Raw genomic sequence first — 24,427 nt, forward strand, 5'->3', positions numbered from 1 at the left:
ACCTCACATTTTATTGCTTTGTTTTTAACTGTGTGCACAAGGGTAAAACGAAGGCAGCAGGCAGAAGCGATATGAAAGCTTTGCTCATATTGAGCTGGAGGTTTCAAGAGGACCTCGCGCTGAGCCAGAGCCTGGCTCGAGCTTAAGTGGCTCGCCCACCTCGAATCTGGGGAGAGCTGCGGGCTTCCAGCTGCCAGTTCCTGGTGTCACAGGAGCATTGCTGCACCACACTAATTTATCTTTTCTGCTTTTTCTCCCCTTGCGCGTAGGTATACGTCGTGCAGTGAAAAAGAAGCGTGAGCGTGAGGAGGCGAGTCATAATGCGCAGCACGCGCCTCAGCAGCCCCCCTGCAGCTGCAGCTGCGGCCATGGGAGTGCCAGGCAGCGTCGCCGCGAGCGTCGCCGGGGGCGAGACCAGCCATGCCACTGTGGGCACTGTGAGTATTTTGATCACTCTGAGAAGTAAATTGTAATTGCAGTTATGTAGCGCTTACTACATCTGACAAGGCGTCAAAGAGCTTTTTCTGTGAGTAGCACACTACTCCGGAACCCAAAAAGGCTTAGTTGTGAATTAGCAGAGTGATATATGAAATTAATTTGAGCGGTGGACATGTTAGTCTCTTATTTGGATTGAAAGGGATATTGGTGCAGGCACTGATACATGGTTAGCAAGCAGCTAGTCTGTGGTGCTAGAGTGGTAAATGGCCGCTGAGTAGCTGTTCCCAGTGGTACAGGCAGAGGTAAGTGATCTCGGAGGTACAGAGAGTGGTGAATGGTCACTGAGTCGCTGCTCTGAGTGGCGCAGAGTGGGATGAACACTTTGCTTTGAGAGTGCGGAAGTCGAGGTCAATCCCTCCATCTCCACCAAAACGTGGACTGAACCCCACGCACTGGTCACTGAGTAGCTGCTCTCAATGGTACAGACACTGGTGAATGATCTTAAGTAGTTGCTCTCCGTTTTACAGACCGTCGTGAATGGTTAGTTGCAGTTCGCTACCAGACAGTGATCAGTGAGTGATAGCTCCATAGAGGGTGCAAAAACGAGTTGGGGCAGCAGAGACCCCGCAGGAGAAAAATACATGTTGTATCCAATGTTTCATATGGCACATCCACCATTAGTAAGCACTGCAATTAATAAATGTGATTATCAGACAATGCTGATTAACAATTTAATGGTACTCCAGTTTACCGACCGTAGAAGGATGAAAGGCTGTGTGCCTCTGCAGCTGAAATCAACTCTCCAGATATTACCTCGCTATATTGACATATTATTTAAGATGCTGGACATAATGCTGCATGTAGAGCCTCCTGTGCTGGGCACTCTACACCGGACGTGGTACTGAAAGTGCACCCCTCCCGAGAAAAAGACACAATACTGCAGATGTGGCTTCCAGAACTAGACACAATACTGCAGATGTGGCTTCCTGAACTGGATACAATACTGCAGATGTGGCTTCCAGAACTAGACACAATACTGCAGATGTGGCTTCCAGAACTAGACACAATACTGCAGATGTGGCTTCCAGAACTAGACACAATACTGCAGATGTGGCTTTTAGAACTAGACACAATACTGCAGATGTGGCTTCCAGAACTGGATACAATACTACAGATGTGGCTTCCAGAACTAGGCACAACACTGCAGATGTGGCTTCCAGAACTGGGCACAATACTGCAGATGTGGCTTCCAGAACTGGACACAATACTGCAGATGTGGCTTCCAGAACTGGACACAATACTGCAGATGTGGCTTCCAGAACTGGACACAATACTGCAGATGTGGCTTCCAGAGCTGGACACAATACTGCAGATGTGGCTTTTAGAACTGGACACAATACTGCAGATGTGGCTTCCAGAACTGGACACAATACTGCAGATGTGGCTTTTAGAACTAGACACAATACTGCAGATGTGGCTTCCAGAACTGGATACGATACTACAGATGTGGCTTCCAGAACTAGGCACAACACTGCAGATGTGGCTTCCAGAACTAGACACAACACTGCAGATGTGGCTTCCAGAACTGGACACAATACTGCAGATGTGGCTTCCAGAACTGGACATAATACTGCAGATGTGGCTTCCAGAACGAGACATAATACTGCAGATGTGGCTTCCTGAACTAGACACAAGACTGCAGATGTGGCTTCCAGAACTGGACACAATACTGCAGATGTGGCTTCCAGAACTGGACATAATACTACAGATGTGGCTTCCAGAACGAGACATAATACTGCAGATGTGGCTTCCAGAACTAGACACAAGACTGCAGATGTGGCTTCCAGAACTGAATACTGTACTGCAGATGTGGTCTCATAAAGGGGATAAAAATCCATAAGTTGCTTTCAGAACAGAGCACAAAATCCATTTTGGGTTCGGAGTAGCGTGCTACTCACCATAAAGGTCTTTGACCCCTTGTTTAGGGTAGTAAGTGCTATATTAATACCAATTACAATATAAGACCTACAGAAATGTAGGTCTTAATGTCCAGGTGAATCCCCAAAACACCATGCTCAAGAAAAGGTTTACTGTACTGGACACAACACTAGCAGTATGGACTCTCAAACTGAGTACAATAATCTACTTAAAACCTCAAGAATAGGACCAATACTTGCGTAGGACTTGACACTTGAGGTGAGCCCCACTCAGCTGCACTTCATGCAGTGTGGGTTCCAGACCTGAACCTAACGCTCCAGGCAAGGCCTCCAAAACTGGATGGAGTACTCCAGGTCATGTCTACAGGCCGGTCGCAGTACTCTAGCTGAGGCCTCCAGAACTGGATGAAATACTCCAGGTTATGCCTTCAGGCCAGGCCCAGTACTCTAGGAGATGCTTCCAGAATTAGATGAAATACACCAGGTCATGTCTGCAGGCTGGTCACAGTACTCTAGGAGAGGCCTCCAGAACTGAATGAAATACCGCATGGAATACTCCAGGTCATGTCTGCAGGCCGGTCACAGTACCCCAGATGAGGCCTCCAGAAATGAATGGAATAATCCAGGTAAAGTCTGCAGGCCAGATACAGTACTCCAGCTGAGGCCTCCATACCTAGGTGAAAAGTACTCCAAGTCAAGTCTCCAGGCTATACACAAAACTCAAGGTGAGGCCTTCCAGTCTTGGCACATTACTCCATATGTCCTGCAGAAGTGACACAATGAAATTATGCTATCAGGCAGGACATTATGTTACAGACCAGGGGTATAAAAACCCATACCCGCCTCTCATTCTCCATCTCTCATTCTGTGGTATATAAATAAATAATACCGGATCTATTTTTGAATGCTTGAATGAATAACAGATAGCTCAATAAAATAAGAGTCAAGATTCGAGGTAGTAGGAGTTTCTGCAGGTTTATTACAGCATAAGGACAGGATCAGGACAACCTGCATAGAATGACCCAGCAGCTGCTGGGACCGGGTCTGGGATGAGCGCGCTAACTTTTAATAACAATACATAGACTTATATACATAGCGCAAACACATAGCATTACATTGCAGTAGGCGTAGCAGTGGGTGGAGCAGAAGGCGTGACGCGTAGCAGTCGCGAGAGATAACAGTAAAAGTAGGTGTAACTAGGAGTATACATAGACATGTGGTGCAAACGTAACAGAATATGTCATGAATGGGGCGGAAACATTGGAGGGGGCTACCTAAGGAGCCGGGACCTCTAACCTAATGGTGCGCGAAAACTGGCAATGACGTATTACTAGGAGAAGCTGGGGGCTACGAACTCTGTGCTAGGAGCAGAGACTAAAGTCTGGAGGGTCGGAGCGACATGTACCTAAACCCTATCTGGTATCTGGTGTTTAGGGAACATGTGGATATAAACTAGAAGTCATGAGGGGAAAAGCTAACTTGATTCTAAGACTGGACCATGCATTATTCTACATGTAGTGCGTGATGAAGAATATTAAATGACCATTAATACAGTATTTCTCTAACGTGGAGCCGAATAGGCTAGACAATGACGGAAACTATTGATGCAGTTCAGTAACTTAGGAATGCAAAGAAGGAGGACTGAACTGATAACTGGAACTATAACATACTTTTGGCAGACTCAGAGGCAGAGCCGGGCTGCACCGGGCACTGCGAGGCAGGAAGTAAGTGAAGGGTCGAGGATACAGGTGGGGGCTGTATCGCTCCTCAGCGAGGCTTTTCAGGAGACAGGAGCTGAATCTGATGTCCGGGCCCTTTTGAGGCCTGGAAACGGGGACTTTACAATGGAATAACGTGCACACTGGGAAACGTGGCAACGTAGCTTTACATAGGCCTGATATTCGTAGTATTCACGAGGATTGGAAACTAGCATACTAAAGGTGGACACAACTGGAATTGCGTCATTAATCGGACATGGGGAATAACATATGCATATTGGTCATGCACACATAACATATGATGGATGAGGCGTAGGGACACAGAACATGGCAAAATTTACTTTTCCACATTCCCTCCTTGTCACTACGTTTCCATCAGGAAACATCAATTTTCATGATACCGTCTATCATTTCATACAGTACCATTTGCTCGTCTCGAATTGTCTTGGAACGGGATTTAGAACGGGGCTTGGGACTAGGAATACAAGAGGTAGCACAAATGCCGCAAATCGCAGGGCCACATTGTATACAGAGGCAGCAGCTAAATATGATCGCTACTGCAATACCTAGAAAGGACAGGACTTTCCATCCCCATGCGGAAATTATATTCCAGAACCAACCGGACCATGTCCAGGTGCCTGGATCTTGGTGTAACAGATGGGCAATTTTATGGAGTCTGGTTATAGCTGAATAAACAGACGGCGCGTTATTTGGAATGAAAATGCAGCAACTAGATCCGATGACTCTACAGGCCCCGCCCCTATCGGCCAGTATGACGTCAAGGACGAGACGATTTTGCAAAACGACAAATCTCATAGCAGATTGTTCTTCGGTTAAGTTACCTAGAGCAGAGGCAGTCTCATTTACTACAGCTTCAAGGGTTCTTGTTAACCTACGGATCAGTTTACTATTCTGGACAGGTCCTACAAAGAAGAAGAAACCTTTATTGAAATCTGTATACTGTTCTAGAGTAGTTTCAGTATAATCGACAATTGGGGACTCCCTTCTATGTCTAATGTGTACTAGATGTGTGTTTCTGTGATAATCAGATGGGGCTAGGAAAACAGGTGGCAGTAGGAAAGCAATGTAACAGGTTCCCTCCCAATCGAGGGGCAGACGGACATATGCAGTTTGACCACAAATAAAATAAGAATGACGTGAAGCTTTGAAAACAGATTTCCCACTGTCACTATACTGGATAACAGTAGTACATTCACTATGACCTACATGTATGGAACCATAACTACGGACACATAATTCGCCTTTGACAGGTAGTACTGAAATAGCAGGTAAGTCTGGAGTAGTATCAGACTGAACATTCAGGACCATAAAATTCGACGAATAATTACCTAAATTATAAACTTCATTTTCTAGATCTAAACCTGTTCTGTGGGGGAGACCTTGCTTGTCTGGGAAACATGTACGGTTAAGAAAAGACATATCTGTTGAGGATGACGTTAACGTGGACCATGCTCCACATGAACCATTATGTGAGAATGGATAAGGAAAGAGTGGCAGAACTCCCTTCGGTGTCTGAAAAGGGGGGAGTCGACCACACACCCAACAATTAGTGGCATTGCTGGTCTGGTGTGAGTAATGTAACATACGGATGAAAGAATTGTTGCGCATAGCGAGGCGGTATGAATATTCGTGAGGAGGCAGATCACTAAACGTGTGCTCTACTGTAGCATTAGTAGACATATTTACATGAGGAACTGGAAAATACAGATAGAACGCATAGCTGGTGCAGGAAATCATAATGCTGATGAATAATATGAAACTTAGAAAAACGATACATTGAATTGAACTTCGACTAACTCTCTCACTATGGGGGTCTATTTTATACATGTCAGAAACAGTCTAACCGTTTCACCTAGGGGAGGACTTATACAATCAAACTGACTGACTTATTTTACTAGACCTGAGCTTTAACTTATACTCCTGTTGCGGAGTTTTCTCTAACAAGGGAGGGGTTGTAATAATGTCTTTTGCGGGACAGTCCTTTAAAACAATGTTTTGGCAGTCTTTAGAATCTTGGGAATCCTTGGAAATGTTTTTAGAAACGGGTTTCAATCCTTTAAAAAGTTTAACATGAGAAAGGTGGATCCATCCTTTTCTGCCTTCCAACTTGACGGCAGTACGGGTGGTCAAGAGGACCTGACGTGGCTCCTTCCAACGTGGTTCCAGCGGACTTGATCTGTCGAAATTCCGGACCATCACTAGGGAGCCTGGAACGATTTCATGTGGTGCCACCTCGGTATTGTCTGGAAAGGCGGCAGCAACCTGTGAACGACATGAGTTGAGGGCAGACATCAAGGAAGCTAGGTAATCTGTCAGCATATTACATGAAACATCGGTAATACTTCGGGGTCTAGGAGTACCCCACATGTTAGGGGGGCGGCCGAATACGACCTCATACGGGGACAAACCTGATCTGGAATGTGCGACCATGCGCATATAAAACAAAGCGACTGGCAGAGCTACTAGCCAGTCCACACCTTTTTCTTTACAAACTTTGGCAATACGGATTTTCAGAGTCTGATTATGTCTCTCGACCAGACCGGCTGCTTCAGGATGGCGTACACAATGAAACTTCCACTGGTACCCTAACAAAAGGGAAACGTGCTTCATTAACTCTGAGGAGAATGGCTGACCGTTATCAGAATATACGACTCTAGGGAGTCCGTATCTAGGGAAGAATTCACGAACCAACTGCTTGGCAGTGGTCGCGGCTGTGTAATCTGGGACTGGATATGCTTCTGTCCATCTGGACAAAGCGCATACAACTACAAGGACATACTTGAAACCTCGACATCGCTCCATCTGAATATAATCCATCTGGAGGACCTCAAAAGGGTGGTCAGGGGGCTGGAAACCACCTTGTTCCACCGGAACACTTTTACCTGGATTAAACTGACAACATATCATACAGGTACGGACTTTCTGCTTGGCTGCAGCTCGTAAATGCTTGTTGAACCAAATGTTCTGGATACTGTCTAACATAGCTTTTTCTCCTAAATGTGCTGGACTATGTGCGGTATTGATAATGACTTGAACCATAGAGTCGGGGAGAAACCATGTGGCTCTACCCTTTGTTAACCATCCTTGATCTGTCTGGACCCCTCCTTGTTCGGACCATTTCTTGATTTCTTCGGGAGTAGCATGTGACTGGATATCTATGACGTCTTGAGTAGGGTCCTTAACTGTCATGCATGTAGTCGGATCTGGAGTATGTGTCTGATTAACTGGAATGTCTGGAGTCTGTGCTGTAAGCTTGGCTGTGCGGTCTGCTAGATCATTACCTTGGGAAATAATGTCAGTAACTTTCGTATGTGCTTTGCATTTCATGATAGCAATGGATGTCGGTAAATGTATGGCATCTAACAGGGCTTGAATAAGGAGACCATGCTGAATCTTGGTTCCATGAGAAGTCATGAAACCTCTCTCCTGCCAGAGCACTCCGAAGTCGTGTACAACTCCGAATGCGTAACGTGAATCTGTGTAAACATTAACTTTCAGGTTCTTGGCGTGTATACAGGCTTGTGTCAGAGCGACTAGCTCTGCTGCTTGAGCGGACAGGGTATCAATACGGTGTGTTTCAATAACTTCAGTGTCAGTAGTCACTGCATACGCGGCGACTAGTTCTCCTGTACTAGTTCTCATACATGAACCATCCACATAAAGTGTCAGGTCGGGATCTGGTAACGGAATGTCTGTCAGGTCTTGTCTTGGCTTTGTCGTAATGTTGACTACTTCCACACAGTCATGTGGGTCAGGATTTGAACTAACTGATGGTAACAGTGTAGCAGGATTCAGGACGTTGCAGCGTCTAATTTCTATGTGTGGCTGGAACAGTGTCAGTTCATAACCTGTTAAACGTGCAATTGTCAAGTGCTGAGTTTGTGTTCGGTTTAAAAGAACTTCCACGGAATGTGGGACTTGCACTGTCAGGGAGTGTCCTAAAACTATGGAATCACTTTGTCTGATAGCTAGTGCTGTGGCTGCAACTGACTTGAGGCACGCAGGCAACGCCTGGGCGACTGGATCTAATGTGCTCGAAAAATAAGCACAGGGCTTGTATTGTCCTGCTTGATCTTGTGTGAGAACAGATAATGCTGTACCTTCGCGTTCAGTAACGAAAAGTGTAAAAGGCTTACTGTAGTTCGGTGTAGCTAGAACTGGAGCTTGACATAGGGCTTTCTTTAACTCATTGAAACTAAGTGTATGTTCAGATGTCCAAGGGAGGACAGTCGATACGGCTGCCTCCTGTGTCGTTAACTGTATCAGTGGCTTGGCTAGAAATGCATACTGGGGAATCCATTGTCTACAATAAGAAGTAAGGCCGATGAAGGCACGTACCTCCTTCTGGGTTCTGGGCTGGGGAAGACTCGCTATTAACTGGATACGGTCGGGTGTCAACTGCCTACCCCTCTTGGACAGCAAGTGTCCTAAGTATACCACTTGCTGGACACAGAATTGAAGCTTCGAAGGTGACACCTTGTGCCCCATCTCGGCTAGAAAATACAAGACTGTAAGGGATGCTCGCTCGCATGCACGTTCAGAACGGGCTGTGATCAGTAGATCATCGACATACTGGAGCAGGGCAGTGTCAGTTGGCATGTGAATGTTGTCTAGTTGTCGCTTGAGTGCTTGACTGTAAATACTAGGGCTTTCTGTGAAACCTTGAGGAGCGCGTGTAAACATATAGCTCCTTCCATTTAAACAAAATCCGAAAAGAAACTGGCTGTCTGGATGAATTGGAACACTAAAAAATGCATTCTTAAGGTCTATGACAGTGAAAAACGTGGCTTCGGAATCAATGGCTGTCAATAGGGAAGAGATGTCTGGGACAACTGGGTACTGAGGAATAATACATTTATTAAGCTCTCGTAAATCAATCACTAATCGATATACTGGGGGTGCATTCGGATCAGTACGTTTCATGACTGGAATGATCGGAGAATTGCATACATTGGAGTCAGTTTCTACAACTACTCCTTGAGCCATGAGCTCGTCAATAATTTTGGATAAGGCTGCTACAGCCTCGGGTGGCAATCTGTACTGTCTGATTCGGGGTAACACTACACCTGGTTTGAGAGTCACACGATGGGGTGTGATTTGCATGTAACCTACATCAGTTGGACCTTGCGCCCATAAATGCTGCGGTACTTTAGACAATCTTGAATCAAAATCTCGTAATACATAGTGACCCTTAAAGTCACGTAGGAACAGACGTATTCCCTCTGGGGAACAGCAAATAACTGCACCTAATTCTTTCAGTGTCTTAATGCCTAATAGGTTTTCTGGACATGACTTAGTAAGTAACAGATCAGTAGTACGGGACAATGGACCTACTTCTAGAGTGACTGGCTTTGATATCTCATTAACTATTGGCTTTCCTGAAAATCCAAGGGAAACATTTCTTGAGCCTGAGAGCGGAGCCCCTGGAACTTCGGCATGACTAATTGTGGTCCTACTTGCCCCTGTATCGATCAAAAACTTTCTGTCTTTCCCTAATACTTGACTGTGAACATAGGGACCTTCTTGATCTACAGGAATCTCGATGAGAGGCAAGCCTACCTCCCTCTCTAGGCTGTTTCATGAATATGGCTGGTACTCTGGATACTCTGTCTGAGCATACTGGTACATCTGCGATGTAACGTGCTGTGTTGCAGCAATAGGCTGCGGTGCGGGAACTGTCTGCTGTGCATTCTGTGGCTGAGGAATCTGTGAAACTTGTTCTTGTCTAGGCGGACGTGGTCTTTCTTTAGTCTTACCAGTAGCTATGTTATGTTTCAGAACTGCACACTCGTTTATAAAATGACCTGGCTGTTTACAATAATTGCAGTTCCCTTTAACGGGAGCTGCAGGATGACTGGCTTGACTGGCTTGATTCGGACCCCTCTTCTGACTGTCTTGAGGAACAGATTGTGCAACTAGCACTTTCATTTTCGTGTCTTTCATACGTTTTCTTTCGTGTTCTTGCTCTTCTCTGATTCTATTCTGGTGGTACTGGAGCATCTGGAGCATCTGGGACGGAGTATTCGCTTGCCAGGTGCTTTCGACTTTCAAAACTCGATTTTTAATTTGTGGACTTGAATTCTCGACTAATTTGGTAACAAAAAGATGAGGGTATGACTCACTACTTGTCTTGAGACCACTGTTAATACTAAAACATTTTTCAAATCTAGAATAAAAATCACTAATATCTTCATCTTGTTTCTGTTTACAGGCTGAGATTGCATCCCAGTCTTCTTTCCTAGTTGTCAATAATCTGGGTAAAACTTGAATCAGTAATTCTGGTAATTCTTTACATCTATCTCCAAGACCGGTACCTGGTACTCGTGCCTTGTCTTCAGCTTCTAGAACTGCCCAATCGATCTTTTTCTCTCCCACCTCCCATTCCTTTTCCTTTAACTTTTCATACACTCCTGCGGGTAACAGGACCTTTAACATTTTAATGATATCTGGGTAAGTATATTCTCCCATACGGAGCATGTCTTTTAATTCTCTATGGAACCCTGCTGGATCTTTGTCATGACAGGGAATTAATTTCTTCATTTCAAGAAGTTCCATCTTTGAAATCGGAGTGTATACAAACACTCGTTGCATTACGCCACCCGCCCCTTGGACTGGGTGGACTTCTCGTAACGGATTCTGTCTGTCTATGTAGAATGATTTACTTTCTGGGGGTGAGACATGAACAAAATGCGGGTTCAGGAACGTTCTATATTTGTGGCGCTGTTCTAGAATGACACTAATCAAATCGGTACCTAGACCTCTCCATTTATACTGGAGTAACTCGTTCAGGATATCGTGTAACGGGCCTGGATCAGAGTGTTGACCCTCATACAGAGTAATGAGGTACTGGATCATATACATACCCACCAGTCGTTGCTCGGCTGGGGGCAATTTCAGAAACATTTGTGCCACTATTTCGTCTGAAAAAGTGGTAGAATCAGTAATCCATCGGACTGCTGATCGGGCTAGTTCTTGTTCATGCATAGTACTTAATTCACTATAACCGATTCGTGATTTCAGAATGTGATCGGTAGCTTGGAATACTTGTTCTAGAGAACCTTGTTCTGGTGCTTGATGATGAAAAATAGACTTGTGTTCTAGACGTAAATGGCGATCTGGAAATCTGGATTTTCCTACATACGCTATTCTGGCGGGATTCTCGTTCTCTTCCTCTTCAGGATCAGAGATACTTTCTTTCTCGCTTACTTGTGCTGCTTTACGTTGTTCGTGTAACCTTATTATTTCTTTACGAATTTTCTTGTACATACTCTCCATGGCACTAATGGTTTTGTGCTTACCCTCGGCTATATTATCACTCCACCTTGTCAGGATTCTCATTTCGGCGGGATCTTTAGACGGATAATCTTGTTCTCTTATTAGACAATTTATCAGGAACTTTAATATCATGAGCTGGATCTCGGCTTTCCTTTGAGACATAATCTCGCCAATACTTTCTGGATCATCCCCTGTACGGATGAAACGATATATTCTGTCTAGATCTTCTTTCATATTCGGCAAGGTGACTAGATACTCGGTCACTCTCCTTACACGTAAGGAATATAAAACCATATTATATTCGCCTGGAACTGGATCATAGACACATTCGTTAAGGGTTTGCCTGATTTCTGTAACAGACTGATGTTTGGGCGTGCGCTGTAACGCTTGAGCATGTAATTCGAGTAATGTTAAACGCTTGTGTGGCGGCGGGGTTTGAGGAAGACCTCCTCCTGCGGCCCCTATACCAGAATCATCAACTGATGCTTTTCGTGCTGGCAAGGTCGGTAATTGTAACGTGGGCTGGACTTGTATGACGGGCTGACCCGGGGGGCCTGTTAAGGGCACCCCGGTGTCTGGAGGAGCATGAATTACCTGGTTTACAGGGACTGGCGGAGCGCGAACAGGATTTGCATATTCGGGGACTGTGTCGTCCAAGTAGGACGAAATAAAAATATCAGCTGCGGTCTGTTTGTGACGTAGCTTGGTCGGAACCAATGGTGGCGGGAAATTACTGGATGCCTCTGGGGTCGCTTTTGGCAAGCCCTCGGCAAGAAGAGGATACATACCCTTAATGAGGGCATGCCTCTGTCTGTCTGACTGTTCGGCTTTGACTTGTTCACCTATCTCGATTAATTCTCTTTCTTGGGCTCGTTCCTGGGATTCTCTACTTAACTCTGACTTTCTGACTTCCTTTTCGGTTCTTCTATGGGCTTCCTTACGCCATAACTCGATGGCATCTTTCTGTGACTGTCTGGCTTTCTTTTTCCATAATGCTTCTTCTACTCGCATGATACATTCGGCATCCCATGTACCCGATACGGGCCATCTATACTTTTCTTCTAACTGTTTGGTATACTCTACCCATAAATCTAGATACATTATGGCGCTTATGCCATGTTTCTGATACATAAAATGACCTGGACTGTCCCTGGGCGGGACAGGAACTGCTTCTTCTAATAAACCCTTTCTAGTTTTTAGCTGACGTAATCTTGAAAAGAGCGGCATTGTAAACTTGAATCGGAACACAATACAATACACGAAAAACAATAACAATTGGGAAAACAATTCAGGCATACCACGACATTGGAAATACATTGAACAACATTATAAATAACAGTTCGAACAGAATATTACCTGGAATACTGAGAACAGAAATAGAACAGATTTTCTCGAGAACGGAACAGACTAGAGTTACTGGATGCACTGCTGTAACAGTACGGAACATACCGGTCCCATAAAGGAACGCATCAAGACCCGTATCCACCTAGGTGAACACTTCGTTTGTGAGTCTGGGCACCACCAACCCACGGACCAGGAGTCAATTTAGATTGGTCCTGTCTAGATACTACCCCAGCAATGGTACTCACCGGGCAGCACGGAACGGAAGGCCTCGGACGGGACTGGACTGCTACGACGACGAACTTCGGACTTCGGACTTCAGTTACGGGTGGGCCTCCGGATACCTCGGACCTTGGACTCTCGGCTTGGGCTCTGGTCGGGACTCGCCGCGTTCCTCCACCGTCTCGTTCGGATGCTGGACCGCCTCCTCCGTCTCCTCCGTGGGCCTGAGGGATACTTGAGGCAGAAATATCTGCACGTGGCCGGTATGGTTCCGTCACGGCTGCAGAGGGTCAGGGGGTCGGCGTGGCTTCACCGACGCGTGGGGAAAGGGCAAGTCCCTGTTCGGGCGCCATTATGTGGTATATAAATAAATAATACCGGATCTATTTTTGAATGCTTGAATGAATAACAGATAGCTCAATAAAATAAGAGTCAAGATTCGAGGTAGTAGGAGTTTCTGCAGGTTTATTACAGCATAAGGACAGGATCAGGACAACCTGCATAGAATGACCCAGCAGCTGCTGGGACCGGGTCTGGGATGAGCGCGCTAACTTTTAATAACAATACATTGACTTATATACATAGCGCAAACACATAGCATTACATTGCAGTAGGCGTAGCAGTGGGTGGAGCAGAAGGCGTGACGCGTAGCAGTCGCGAGAGATAACAGTAAAAGTAGGTGTAACTAGGAGTATACATAGACATGTGGTGCAAACGTAACAGAATATGTCATGAATGGGGCGGAAACATTGGAGGGGGCTACCTAAGGAGCCGGGACCTCTAACCTAATGGTGCGCGAAAACTGGCAATGACGTATTACTAGGAGAAGCTGGGGGCTACGAACTCTGTGCTAGGAGCAGAGACTAAAGTCTGGAGGGTCGGAGCGACATGTACCTAAACCCTATCTGGTATCTGGTGTTTAGGGAACATGTGGATATAAACTAGAAGTCATGAGGGGAAAAGCTAACTTGATTCTAAGACTGGACCATGCATTATTCTACATGTAGTGCGTGATGAAGAATATTAAATGACCATTAATACAGTATTTCTCTAACGTGGAGCCGAATAGGCTAGACAATGACGGAAACTATTGATGCAGTTCAGTAACTTAGGAATGCAAAGAAGGAGGACTGAACTGATAACTGGAACTATAACATACTTTTGGCAGACTCAGAGGCAGAGCCGGGCTGCACCGGGCACTGCGAGGCAGGAAGTAAGTGAAGGGTCGAGGATACAGGTGGGGGCTGTATCGCTCCTCAGCGAGGCTTTTCAGGAGACAGGAGCTGAATCTGATGTCCGGGCCCTTTTGAGGCCTGGAAACGGGGACTTTACAATGGAATAACGTGCACACTGGGAAACGTGGCAACGTAGCTTTACATAGGCCTGATATTCGTAGTATTCACGAGGATTGGAAACTAGCATACTAAAGGTGGACACAACTGGAATTGCGTCATTAATCGGACATGGGGAATAACATATGCATATTGGTCATGCACACATAACATATGATGGATGAGGCGTAGGGACACAGAACATGGCAAAATTTACTTTTCCACAATTCTTTACTCAAGGGACTTCTAACCCCCACCGCTCTGCTTGTGTTCAAGTCCCAGTCGTTGTAAAGGGCAGTGCCTTCTGTGATTTACAGTTTCCAAGTAATCAACCTCTTACCTGCTACCAAGTCTGGTAAACCTTGGTTACGTGTTGTGCAGGAAAACCAGCTTTTACTCAAGACACATTTCACCATTGGAATATATTCATGGAACAGTACTAGGGCTTAGAGAAAAGTTTGTAGTAATCTGTGAAGAAACACCGAGTTCCACGGTTACCCTCCATAAATAGGGGCAAAGTCCTTAAGGGTACGGTAGTTCTACACCAAGGATTTACCATACCCAAGGCCTCTGGAATTATGCAGCAGGCGAGGGCCAAATTATCCAGCACTGTTGAGTAAATTATGCTGTAAGAAAAGGAAAATTATGAAGCATAATGTGACGCATTTTGTGATATTACTTCATTTTTAAATTTAACTCTGTCTGGGCATTGGTTGCACATCTTTTGCAATAAACAAAATAAAGGTGACCAGTCAACCTTTGAAAAGGCCCTTCCACTGTGCGGCAACAGGTGTCACTTCATTTTTATTAACTTTTGAACTGCTTGAGTAGAAACAATGTTTTTGTTAAAATCAGCAGATTATGCAGCAGATGATGGATTATGTGGCAAAGGTGGCAAATCTATAATGTGAAACACAATTCCAGTGGCCATGACGTTACCCCTCTGTACTGTTGATTCTCGATGTAGCATTAACGCATCTGTTTTTAGGTGGGACTGTTGGACTTGGCCCTTTTTGCAGGGTCATCCCTGATCTTTTTGCCTTCCTCCTGTATTTTTTCGGACCTGTTGTTGGCTGTTTTATGACTCTGGGCACTTTATTTATTTATTTCTTTTCTTTTTTTTTTTTTTTCGAAATTGTTATAGCGCAACAAATACCCTGGGGTGTCTCATCAGTGCTAAAGTGCATATGCTCTCCCTATTGTAAATTGATGTATGGATTAGTTACTCCATAATCAACTGATTTGGTTTACTTGTCAGACACTAGTACAGTGCACTGCGTGTGCCCAGGGCTTGTAAATCAAATGCTGCTGGTGGGCTTGCAGCATTGGTTGTGCCATCCACAGAAGAAGGCTGTAAAATGTATCTCAGGTCTGCCATTGCAGAGACCGTGTGCAGTCTGGTACTGCCATGTTGACTGGGCCAGTGCACCCACTTGCCAGTCCCTAAACCTTCCCTTTTCTGCATATTAGTCACCCCTATGGTAGGCCCAAGGGCAGGGTGCATTGTAGGTAAAAGGTAGAACATGCCCTGATGTGTGTGGCATGCCCTGATAGTGAATTACAGCCATTTTAGTTTTTCACTATTGCAAGGCTTCCTGTTCCCCATAGGCCAGAATGGGCAGTTTGATCATAACATCTTATAATCCTAACTGACTCAGGGAACTAAGTAGAAATTCGAGTTTAGTATGCCTGAACTCAGAATGATAAAATACATCTTTTAGTGAAGTTGGTTTTAACATTCTGTGTTTGAAAATACCACTTTTAGAATGTAGGTATTTTCTTGCCTAACTATCCAAGCCTGCCTCTGCTTGGTTGTGTATTCCTTGTCTGGAGTTTGAGTGACAGGGGCTGGGGGATTCTCGGAGACGGTGTGAGTCAGCACAGGGCTGAATAGAGTATTCTGCATGTACATGGGTGGGAAGAGTTGCACCTGGGACCTGAATAGGGCTGGGCCTGCCTTCCATAATGCTGGCTCCACCTCCTGTGGTACGGCTGATGTCCCTGGCCCACACTGTCAAAGGAAAGAAGGAGTCTGTTTGGATTGGGTACAGGACCCTCTGCCTTCAGAGGACAAAGGATTTGCTAGTAGAAATATCGGGACCCAACCTCAGAACTTCAGATCACTTTTGGGAAACAAGAAGAACCTTTGCTGAGGAGAGGAACCAGAGAAACTGAGGGGGAGACTATCCCTAAGCTGAGTGCTGTATGGGGGGACTGGCCTGCAGTGGTTGCCTGACTGCCAAAGAAAGGAGAAACCACTTTGTGCTACTTTCAAATCCACTTGTAAAGGATCTCCAAGGTCTTGAGATAGAGCTTGCCTCCTGCTGAAGTCTCAGGGACAACAGACTTCACCAACCAGCTCCCCTGCCTTCCATTGCTGGGAATTGAAGTGCCTGCTGTTATGCTGGGCCTTCTGAGAGACTGCATGTCGCTGGCAGCTGGAAGCGCGACTCTAGGCGAAGAAGCGTGTCGCCACCACAGCTGTTGTCGTCGAAACACCGGAGATGAGTGTCGCCGTCGGAGCAGACGCCGTCACATCACTGGAGAAGCGTGCCGCCGCTGTCGCCATCGCATTACCCGAAGCGCCTTGCATCGCCAGAGAAGTGTGTCGCAGGGCATGTCGCAGCTCAGAAGATTCGTTGAGTCGCCGCACGGCCGTTGGGCCTGCACGCATCGTTGTCGAATCAAGAAGAAGACGCCATTTTGTTTCATTGCACCGGATCTTCATCGCATCACGGCGCTGCTGGTTGCAATGCCACTGAAGGGCAGTAGGAAACCGACGCATCATCTCCTCACGCGGAGAAGAACTGACACATCCCCTATGCAACAGTAGGGACCCGATGCATCACCGTTCTTGCGTGTAAGGAACCGACGCATCACCTTCCCTGCAACACGTTTGTTGTATAGCATTGTGCAGCCAAAGGTACATTGAACTCAAAGTGTTGCATTTTACATCTAAAGAGAACTAAGCTATTTCTACCATTTTTGAAGTACAGTATTGTGGATTTTTGTTGTTTGTGGTCTTGTGTTAAGTCTATATAAAAATACTTATTTTTATAATACAACCTGTGTGGTGTCCATCTTCATGTTACTGTATGTGTTCGCAAATGCTTTACACACTGCCTCTGAGATAAGCCTGTCTGCTTGTGCCAAGCTACCAAGGGGGTGAGCAGGGGTTATTTTAGGGGTGTGCCCCCTTACCCTGACTAGACACAAGGGTCCCTATTTGGTCAACAGTGACTTAATAGGTGTGCCTTAATAGAAAAGTAATCTGTATATCAGCAGTTTTTTCTCAATGTTCAAAGAAGACCCAGGTGAAATCAAAGCTCATCGACTGCAGCAGCTGGATTGACCTCCAGTTGTAGTTCACTTATGGGGTTCAACAAGGCTAAAACATTTCGACAGTTATTTGTACTCCCATGCAGAGGGGATGACGACTAGCAGTTTGGTTAGGATTGTCCCGCATTGTGTGGGGACAGGACTGATGCGCTCATTTATATTTGGATGCAGACTGTGGAGGAAAAGTGAAGAAAAAAGTTGGAGTGGAATATGACCCAGAGTACCAGTGGCTAAGATTAATTGAAGCTTTTTATCCATCAGTTTTTCTCAGAGAGGCACACAGAAATGCCACTTGGATGGAGAGATGTGTTGATACAGTCCAGCAGATGTCAAGAGACATTTTGGAGACACCCCCGCCCCCTTCTTTGAAACTAAGTTTAGCCCATTCTGTCACTCTTTCTGTGCACATATTCAGCAAGGTCAGGCTCCTGCATTTTGACCAACACCAAACGTGATCAGTCACAGTGAGTTGCTGTGAATGACCAAATGATGAGCTGCTGTTCTCTAAAGGGGACGGACACGAAGTACTGTTTCTCAGCAGTGAATAGTCAAAGAGTGGCTGTTGTGAGTGAATTCTCAAAATGTGGCAGCTCCTAATGGTGAGTGTTAAGAGAAGGACTGTTCTTAGTGGTGAATGAACAGATGGTGAATGACTATTCTCTGTAATGAATAGACAGCACTTATTGTTTCTCAGTAGTGAATTTTCAGTGAGTAGTTGTATTCAACGAGCGGTCCGCGTGAATTTGTTTTCAATGGTAAAACTGTAAGTGAGGGGCTGCTTTTTTAGATCAATGGTCAGGGTACGGTTGTTCTTACTAGTAAATGCGTACTGAGTTCCTACTCACAGCTGACTGGCCAGTGGGAGGATTTTCTTATTGGTTAATGATCTCTCTAATGATCTGACCGTGGATGGCTCCTCTCTGTGATGATTGGCTAGGAACAGCAAATGGCTGCTCTCTTTGGTGAATGGTCCTTGAGTAGTTACATTCTGTGATGAATAGCCAGTGATTGATGTAATAAATAGTGAATGGTCAATAAGCAGTTGTTCTCTTTTATGACTGGTAACTTAATAGCTGAACTATGCGGTGAATGGTCAGTGTTGGACCTGGGGTTCCCAGATCACATAGGGTAGCCTGGCCCAGTGTAAGACAGTCAAATCCTAGAGGCAAAAGTGTTAAGCTTGCGTCCCACCCTTCAGTAACTCAGCATCCTTCCATTCAAAAGCGACACTACACCAAAATGTGTAGGAAAATACGTTCTGATTTATAAAAATAATTTGCTTTGCTTTTACTTTATCTCATTTGTCAATTTGGTTACAGTTCACGTCAAATATTGCTGTTTCACCTTCTTTATACAACTACAACTCCATCTTACATTCTACTTAGTGTTAGAGTTGTTCAGTCACTTCACAGTCTATATTAAGCAGGGACAAGTAAAAGGGCTCCCTAATGGAGTAAACAGGTTACATGTGGAGTAGTATGGCTCACTGGTTAGAGGCGGCAGGCCTGAGAGCAGAAGTCAGCCTGGGACCAGGGTTCAATTCCCGACGCGGCAGGGTCGTGGACCTTGCTTGGTCAGCGGACTCGATAATTCTCGCTTCGGTGCTTACTCTAATCAGGGGTTCCACTCGGCAACTCTGGGCATTAGCTTGCCTAATCTCCACAACGGCCCCACCAATTCCGGGGATGCCTGGCTCCACCTTGGGGACTTCCAGCAAGGGACCATCCCACAGGGAAAGCCAGGACGGGTTCCCCAGAGTTATACAGCGCCGGGACGCCCCGTTGCTGGGGCAGCTGTGCGCTTTACAAGTATACTACATTTACATTTACATTTACATGTTATGCACAATGACTCTCGGATTCGTTAAACAGATCAGTTTATCAGACTTAGCTCAGTTGACATCCGAGGTATTCAGATCTTGGGACCTTAAAGAACAGAGCCTGTCAACTACAAAGGTTCAAGCATTCTCTGGTAACTTCCTAGAGGAGAGAATGATAGATATTCCACCTGCTTCACTAAAGATCAACAGTTAATCGCCAAAATGACTTTACAGAAGGCTTCCTCCTCCACCCCTGTAATAGAAGGGTTAAGCATCAACACAGTCAAAAACAGCCTTCTTATGAGCTTAGGGGCTCTTTTCCCCCCTTTTAGGAGTCTTAAGGGCTTCCTGGTTTAACTATTCACTCCTCCAGTTAGGAAGAAGGAACTACCCTTTGGGACCCCTGGTAGGTGGATCCCCGCTCTCTTACTACCCCCAGCTCGCTCCTTACTTCAGGTGTTGGGCCACTGTGGCCAATGTCTTGGACCGCTGTGGAAAACCAGCAGTACCTGCAGGACTCTGTCCGCTCTCAGCCAGGCCTCGCCCACAGGTCCAGACACAAGGACACAGAGCGGCTGCTGTGGGAAGGCTACGCGGACTGAGGAGAATCGGCGGCCGCGCCACACACATTTCCTCACCGCGCACTGCCTCTGCCTTTCTCTGTGTAAAGCAGCACTTCTGGGCAAGCGCCGGGGATTAGTGGCTCCAAGCGCCGAGGACCAGTGGCTCCAATACTGAGCCTGTTCAGTTCCGGCAGACCTCCTGACGCTGCTCCACCCCTCTCCGGGACTAGCGTCCGCTCCGCCGAGCCTGCGCAGTTCTGGAATGGCCCTTTTCCTCACACCGGCGCCTTCTCCCCAGAGTGTCTTAACGCTCCCCTCGCCAGGCTCAGGCCGTATTACGGAGGCTCCCACCTCACGGCCACGCTACCCGCTGGCACCGCCCCAGTCTCCTGGATCAAGCCTCCACGCCGTGGTGTACAGCTACTCTCGACTTGGCAGTCTTTATCCCAGGTACGGGGGGTTAATAGTATGCCGTGCGGAGCAAACAGGGCCTCAGTTCAAAGGAGTGTACAAAAGGGGAAGGGAAAAAGAACTCTGCTACACAGTTTCGGTCCTTTCTTCTTCCGGGGAAAAACGCTCTCAGAGTCTCTAATAAGGCTCTCCCACTGGACAATGGACAGAACTATCATCCAGTTCAGTCTCCCACAACCACTCCCATTCCCTACTCCAGGCTTTGGTTTGGTCAGGTGTCCAGGGTCATCAGGAACACAACATGGCAGGGTCAGGTCAGTAGTTATAAGGGAGGAGGGTGGTGAAGCAGTAAGGAGGCAACCCTAAAGTGGGAGGTCAACCCTCTGAATATCCTACCCCCGCCTTATGCCACAGCCTGCACTCCAGCTGACTCTCTCTCTGTATGACAAAATGGCTGCCCCGCAGTTGGCCTTTTTATAGGCTGACCTCAGAAGGTCCAAAAGGGACCAGAAGGTTCTGGAAGGTCCCTATTCTAACCTACGGGTCCCTTTCCTGAGGTGACCGTTATGGCAGTTAGTGACCACCATTTTAGGCAGCTAGGCTTTACCTCAGAAAAGGAGGGATTTCTGGGTCTGTGAGGAAACATGGGGTCAAGGAGCACCTAACCCCCAGGTCAACGCCAAAAATTCCTAGTGGACATAAAAATGAAAGGTTATGAGGGGCAAAAAGGGGACAAAATAAATAAATGACAGGAGGGACCACCCAAAGGGCCGACAGGTCTAACACGAGTCCCCTCCAGCTGGAAGTGGGGAGAACTACCCAACCCCTTGGGAGTCCTCATCACTAAGGCGGAAATACCTAGAGAGACCGTCTGCATTGGCGTGGTCCACTCCAGGCCGATGTTCCACCCGGAAGTCCATTCCCTGTAGGGAGATGGACCATCTCAACAGCTTGGGATTCTCCCCCTTCATCTACATCAGCCAACGAAGGGGTTGGTGGTCGGTCTGAACCAGGAAATGCGAGCCAAACAGGTATGGTCGCAACTTCTTCAGAGCCCATACCACTGCAAAAGCTTCCCGCTCAATTGCACTCCACTTCTGTTCCCGGGGAAGCAGTCTCCTAGACAGGAAGACAACAGGCTGATCTAGACCCTCTTCATTGACTTGCGATAACACTGCCCCAATGCCATGCTCTGATGCGTCTGTCTGGACAATGAACTCCTTGGAGAAATCTGGGGCCCTCAGGACCGGTGCTGCACACATTGCTTGTTTCAGCTTCTCAAAGGCTTGCTGACAAGCCTCCGTCCAGACTACCCATCGAGGATGTTTCTTAGAGGTGAGCTCCGTGAGGGGCGCCACAATAGTGCCATACCCCTTCACAAAGCGATGGTAGTAACCTGTGAGGCCCAGGAAAGCTCGGACCTCAGTTTGGGTCCTGGGGGGCTCCCAGGCCATGATTGCCTCAATCTTTGCCTGAAGGGGCTGCACCGCTCCCCTGCCCACCAAGTGGTACACAACCGACCCCTGCCCGATCTGACATTTGCTGGCTTTGATTGTTAAGCCAGCCTGTTTCAGGGCCTGGAGAACAGCTTGCAAGTGACACAAATGGTCCTTCCAACTGCTGCTGAAGACGGCAATGTCATCCAGATAAGCAGCGGAGAAAGCCTCCATGCCAGAAAGGACCTGGTTCTCCAGCCGCTGAAAAGTAGCAGGGGCGTTCTTGAGCCCGAAGGGCACCACACAGAACTGGTAGTGACCCTCAGGCATGGAGAAGGCTGACCTTACCTTTGCTCCACCTGTAAGGGAGATCTGCCAGTACCCCGAAGTGAGGTCAAAGGTACTTAAGTATTGGGCAGCTCCTAGCCGGTCAATGAGTTCATCCGCCCTTGGGATCGGATGCGCATCAGTCTTAGTTACTGAGTTTAGTCCCCGGTAATCCACACAGAACCTTAGTTCTGGAGTGGTGCCCGGTGGGGCAGCTTTCGGTACCAGAACCACCGGACTGGACAAGGGACTACTGGAAGGTTCGATAACTCCTAGCTCCAGCATCTTAGTAACTTCACTGTGGATGCTGGCCTTCACCTTGTCTGACAGCCGGTAGGTCTTAGACTTCACTGGTGGGCTGTCTCCTGTGTCCACATCATGGGTACACAGGTGGGTCCTTCCCGGGACAAGGGAGAACAACGAAGAGTACTGTTCCAATATCTGGCGGCAGTCCTCCCGCTGCTCAGGAGTTAGGGATGGGGAGAGAATCACTCCCTCCACCGACCCATCCTTTTCCTGAGACGAAAAAAGGTCAGGGAGAGGCTCGCTTTCCGCTTCCTCTCCTCCATCAGTCACCATCATCAAGATGACCTCGGGCCTCTCATGGTGGAGTTTGAGGCGATTAGCATGCAGCACCCGTAGGGGCTGTCGAGGGGTCTTTAGATCCACCAGGTAGGTGGCCTTACCCTTCTTTTCCAACACCTCAAAGGGGCCTGTCCAGCGATCCTGGAGGGCACTTAGCTCTCCAGGCTCCATCACCCACATTTTCTGGCCAGGCTCCCACTCCACCGGGTGAGCGGTGTGGTCATACCACTCCTTCATTACTGCTTGGCTGGCTTCCAAGTTGTCTGAAGCTTGCTTCCACAACTTAGCCATTTGGCTCCGAAAAGCCAGCATGTAGCTCACCACATCCTGGGGAGGCTTTCTGGGAGACTTTTCCCATCCATCCTTCACCAGGCTGAGAGGTCCACGCACAGGGTGCCCGTACAGTAGCTCAAAGGGGCTGAAGCCCACTCCCTTCTGCGGCACTTCCCCGTAGGAGAACAGCAAACAGGGTAGGAGGACGTCCCACTTCCTCCGCAGGCTTTCAGGCAGACTTCTTATCATGCCTTTCAAGGTCTTGTTGAACCTTTCTACCAGTCCGTTGGACTGGGGGGGTAGGGAGTGGTAAACCGGTAGGTCACTCCACACTCCTTCCACATTGCCCGCATATATGCTGACATGAAGTTGGTCCCCCTGTCAGACACAACTTCTTTGGGGAAAGATCCCCATCAGGGCCCTAGCCACTACAGGTGCAGTGACAGTCCTCAGAGGAATTGCCTCTGGGTACCGTGTGGCATGATCCACCAGAACCAGGATAAACCTGTGACCAGCCGCAGTTGGTGGATCCAATGGCCCCACAATGTCGATGCCCATCCTTTCAAAGGGGGTGCCAACGACGGGAAGTGGTTCCAGGGGAGCCTTCAGCTTCGTCCCTGTTTTCCCACTGGCTTGGCAGGATACACATGTCCGGCAGTATGTGTCGGATGCCACTTTCATCTGAGGCCAGTAAAAGTGGGGGACAAGCCGGGCAAAGGTCTTGTCCTGTCCTAAGTGTCCTGCCAAGGGAATCTCATGAGCCAATTCTAAAAGAAAGGCTCTGTACCGTTGAGGGACTACCAGGGCCCGTGATGAACCGGGCAAAGGTACCTTTGGTTCACTGTAGAGGAGTCCGTCCTCCCAGTAAATATGGTAGTTCCCTGCAACGTTCCCTGCTGCCTGGGCTTTGGCCTCAGTCCCTCAAGGGTAGGGCACTCCTTCTGGCCCTTACAAAACTCCTCCCTGGTAGGCCCTCCTTCCACATGCCACTTAGCAGGGATAGGTAAGTCCTCCAGGGAGACCACTTCCCCTTCCATGGACTCCTGGTCCACAACCGCAGGTGGCCGATCTGTCGCATGGGGCGCGGAAACCGAAGCAGGCTTCTCCTGACTTTGGTTCTTTCCCTTTTTTGGCAGCGGGCTGGGCCATTGTTCCAGGCTCCAGCCCAGGCGAACTCCCTCTCCGGGCAGTCGCGGACCTTGTGCTTGCACAGGCCCAGTCAGGTGTACCCAGCATCTCAGAATGAGTCCGGTATTCCACCTCCGTCCAAGCATTGTGTTCCATGTCATTCCCCAACAGACAATCGACTGGCACGGCAGGGCTTACGGCAACTCGAAGTGAACCTGCAACCCCTTCCCACTCAAATGGAACCTCGGCCACAGGGTAATGGC

The 24,427-nt window shown here is 47.4% G+C and overlaps 1 protein-coding gene across 1 annotated transcript in view; it reads left to right on the top strand.

Moving 5' to 3' along the window:
* Window positions 1-24,427, top strand: part of LOC144756247 (uncharacterized) — a 55,469-nt gene that overhangs the window by 18,336 nt on the left and 12,706 nt on the right. The window contains exon 2 of the mRNA XM_078645882.1: window positions 270-437. Coding sequence (XP_078502008.1) covers window positions 270-437 — 168 coding nt within the window. The remainder of the gene's footprint in view (window positions 1-269; window positions 438-24,427) is intronic.

This window comes from Lissotriton helveticus, chromosome 5_1 (assembly GCF_964261635.1).
Source record: "Lissotriton helveticus chromosome 5_1, aLisHel1.1, whole genome shotgun sequence".
Lineage (NCBI taxonomy): Eukaryota > Metazoa > Chordata > Amphibia > Caudata > Salamandridae > Lissotriton > Lissotriton helveticus.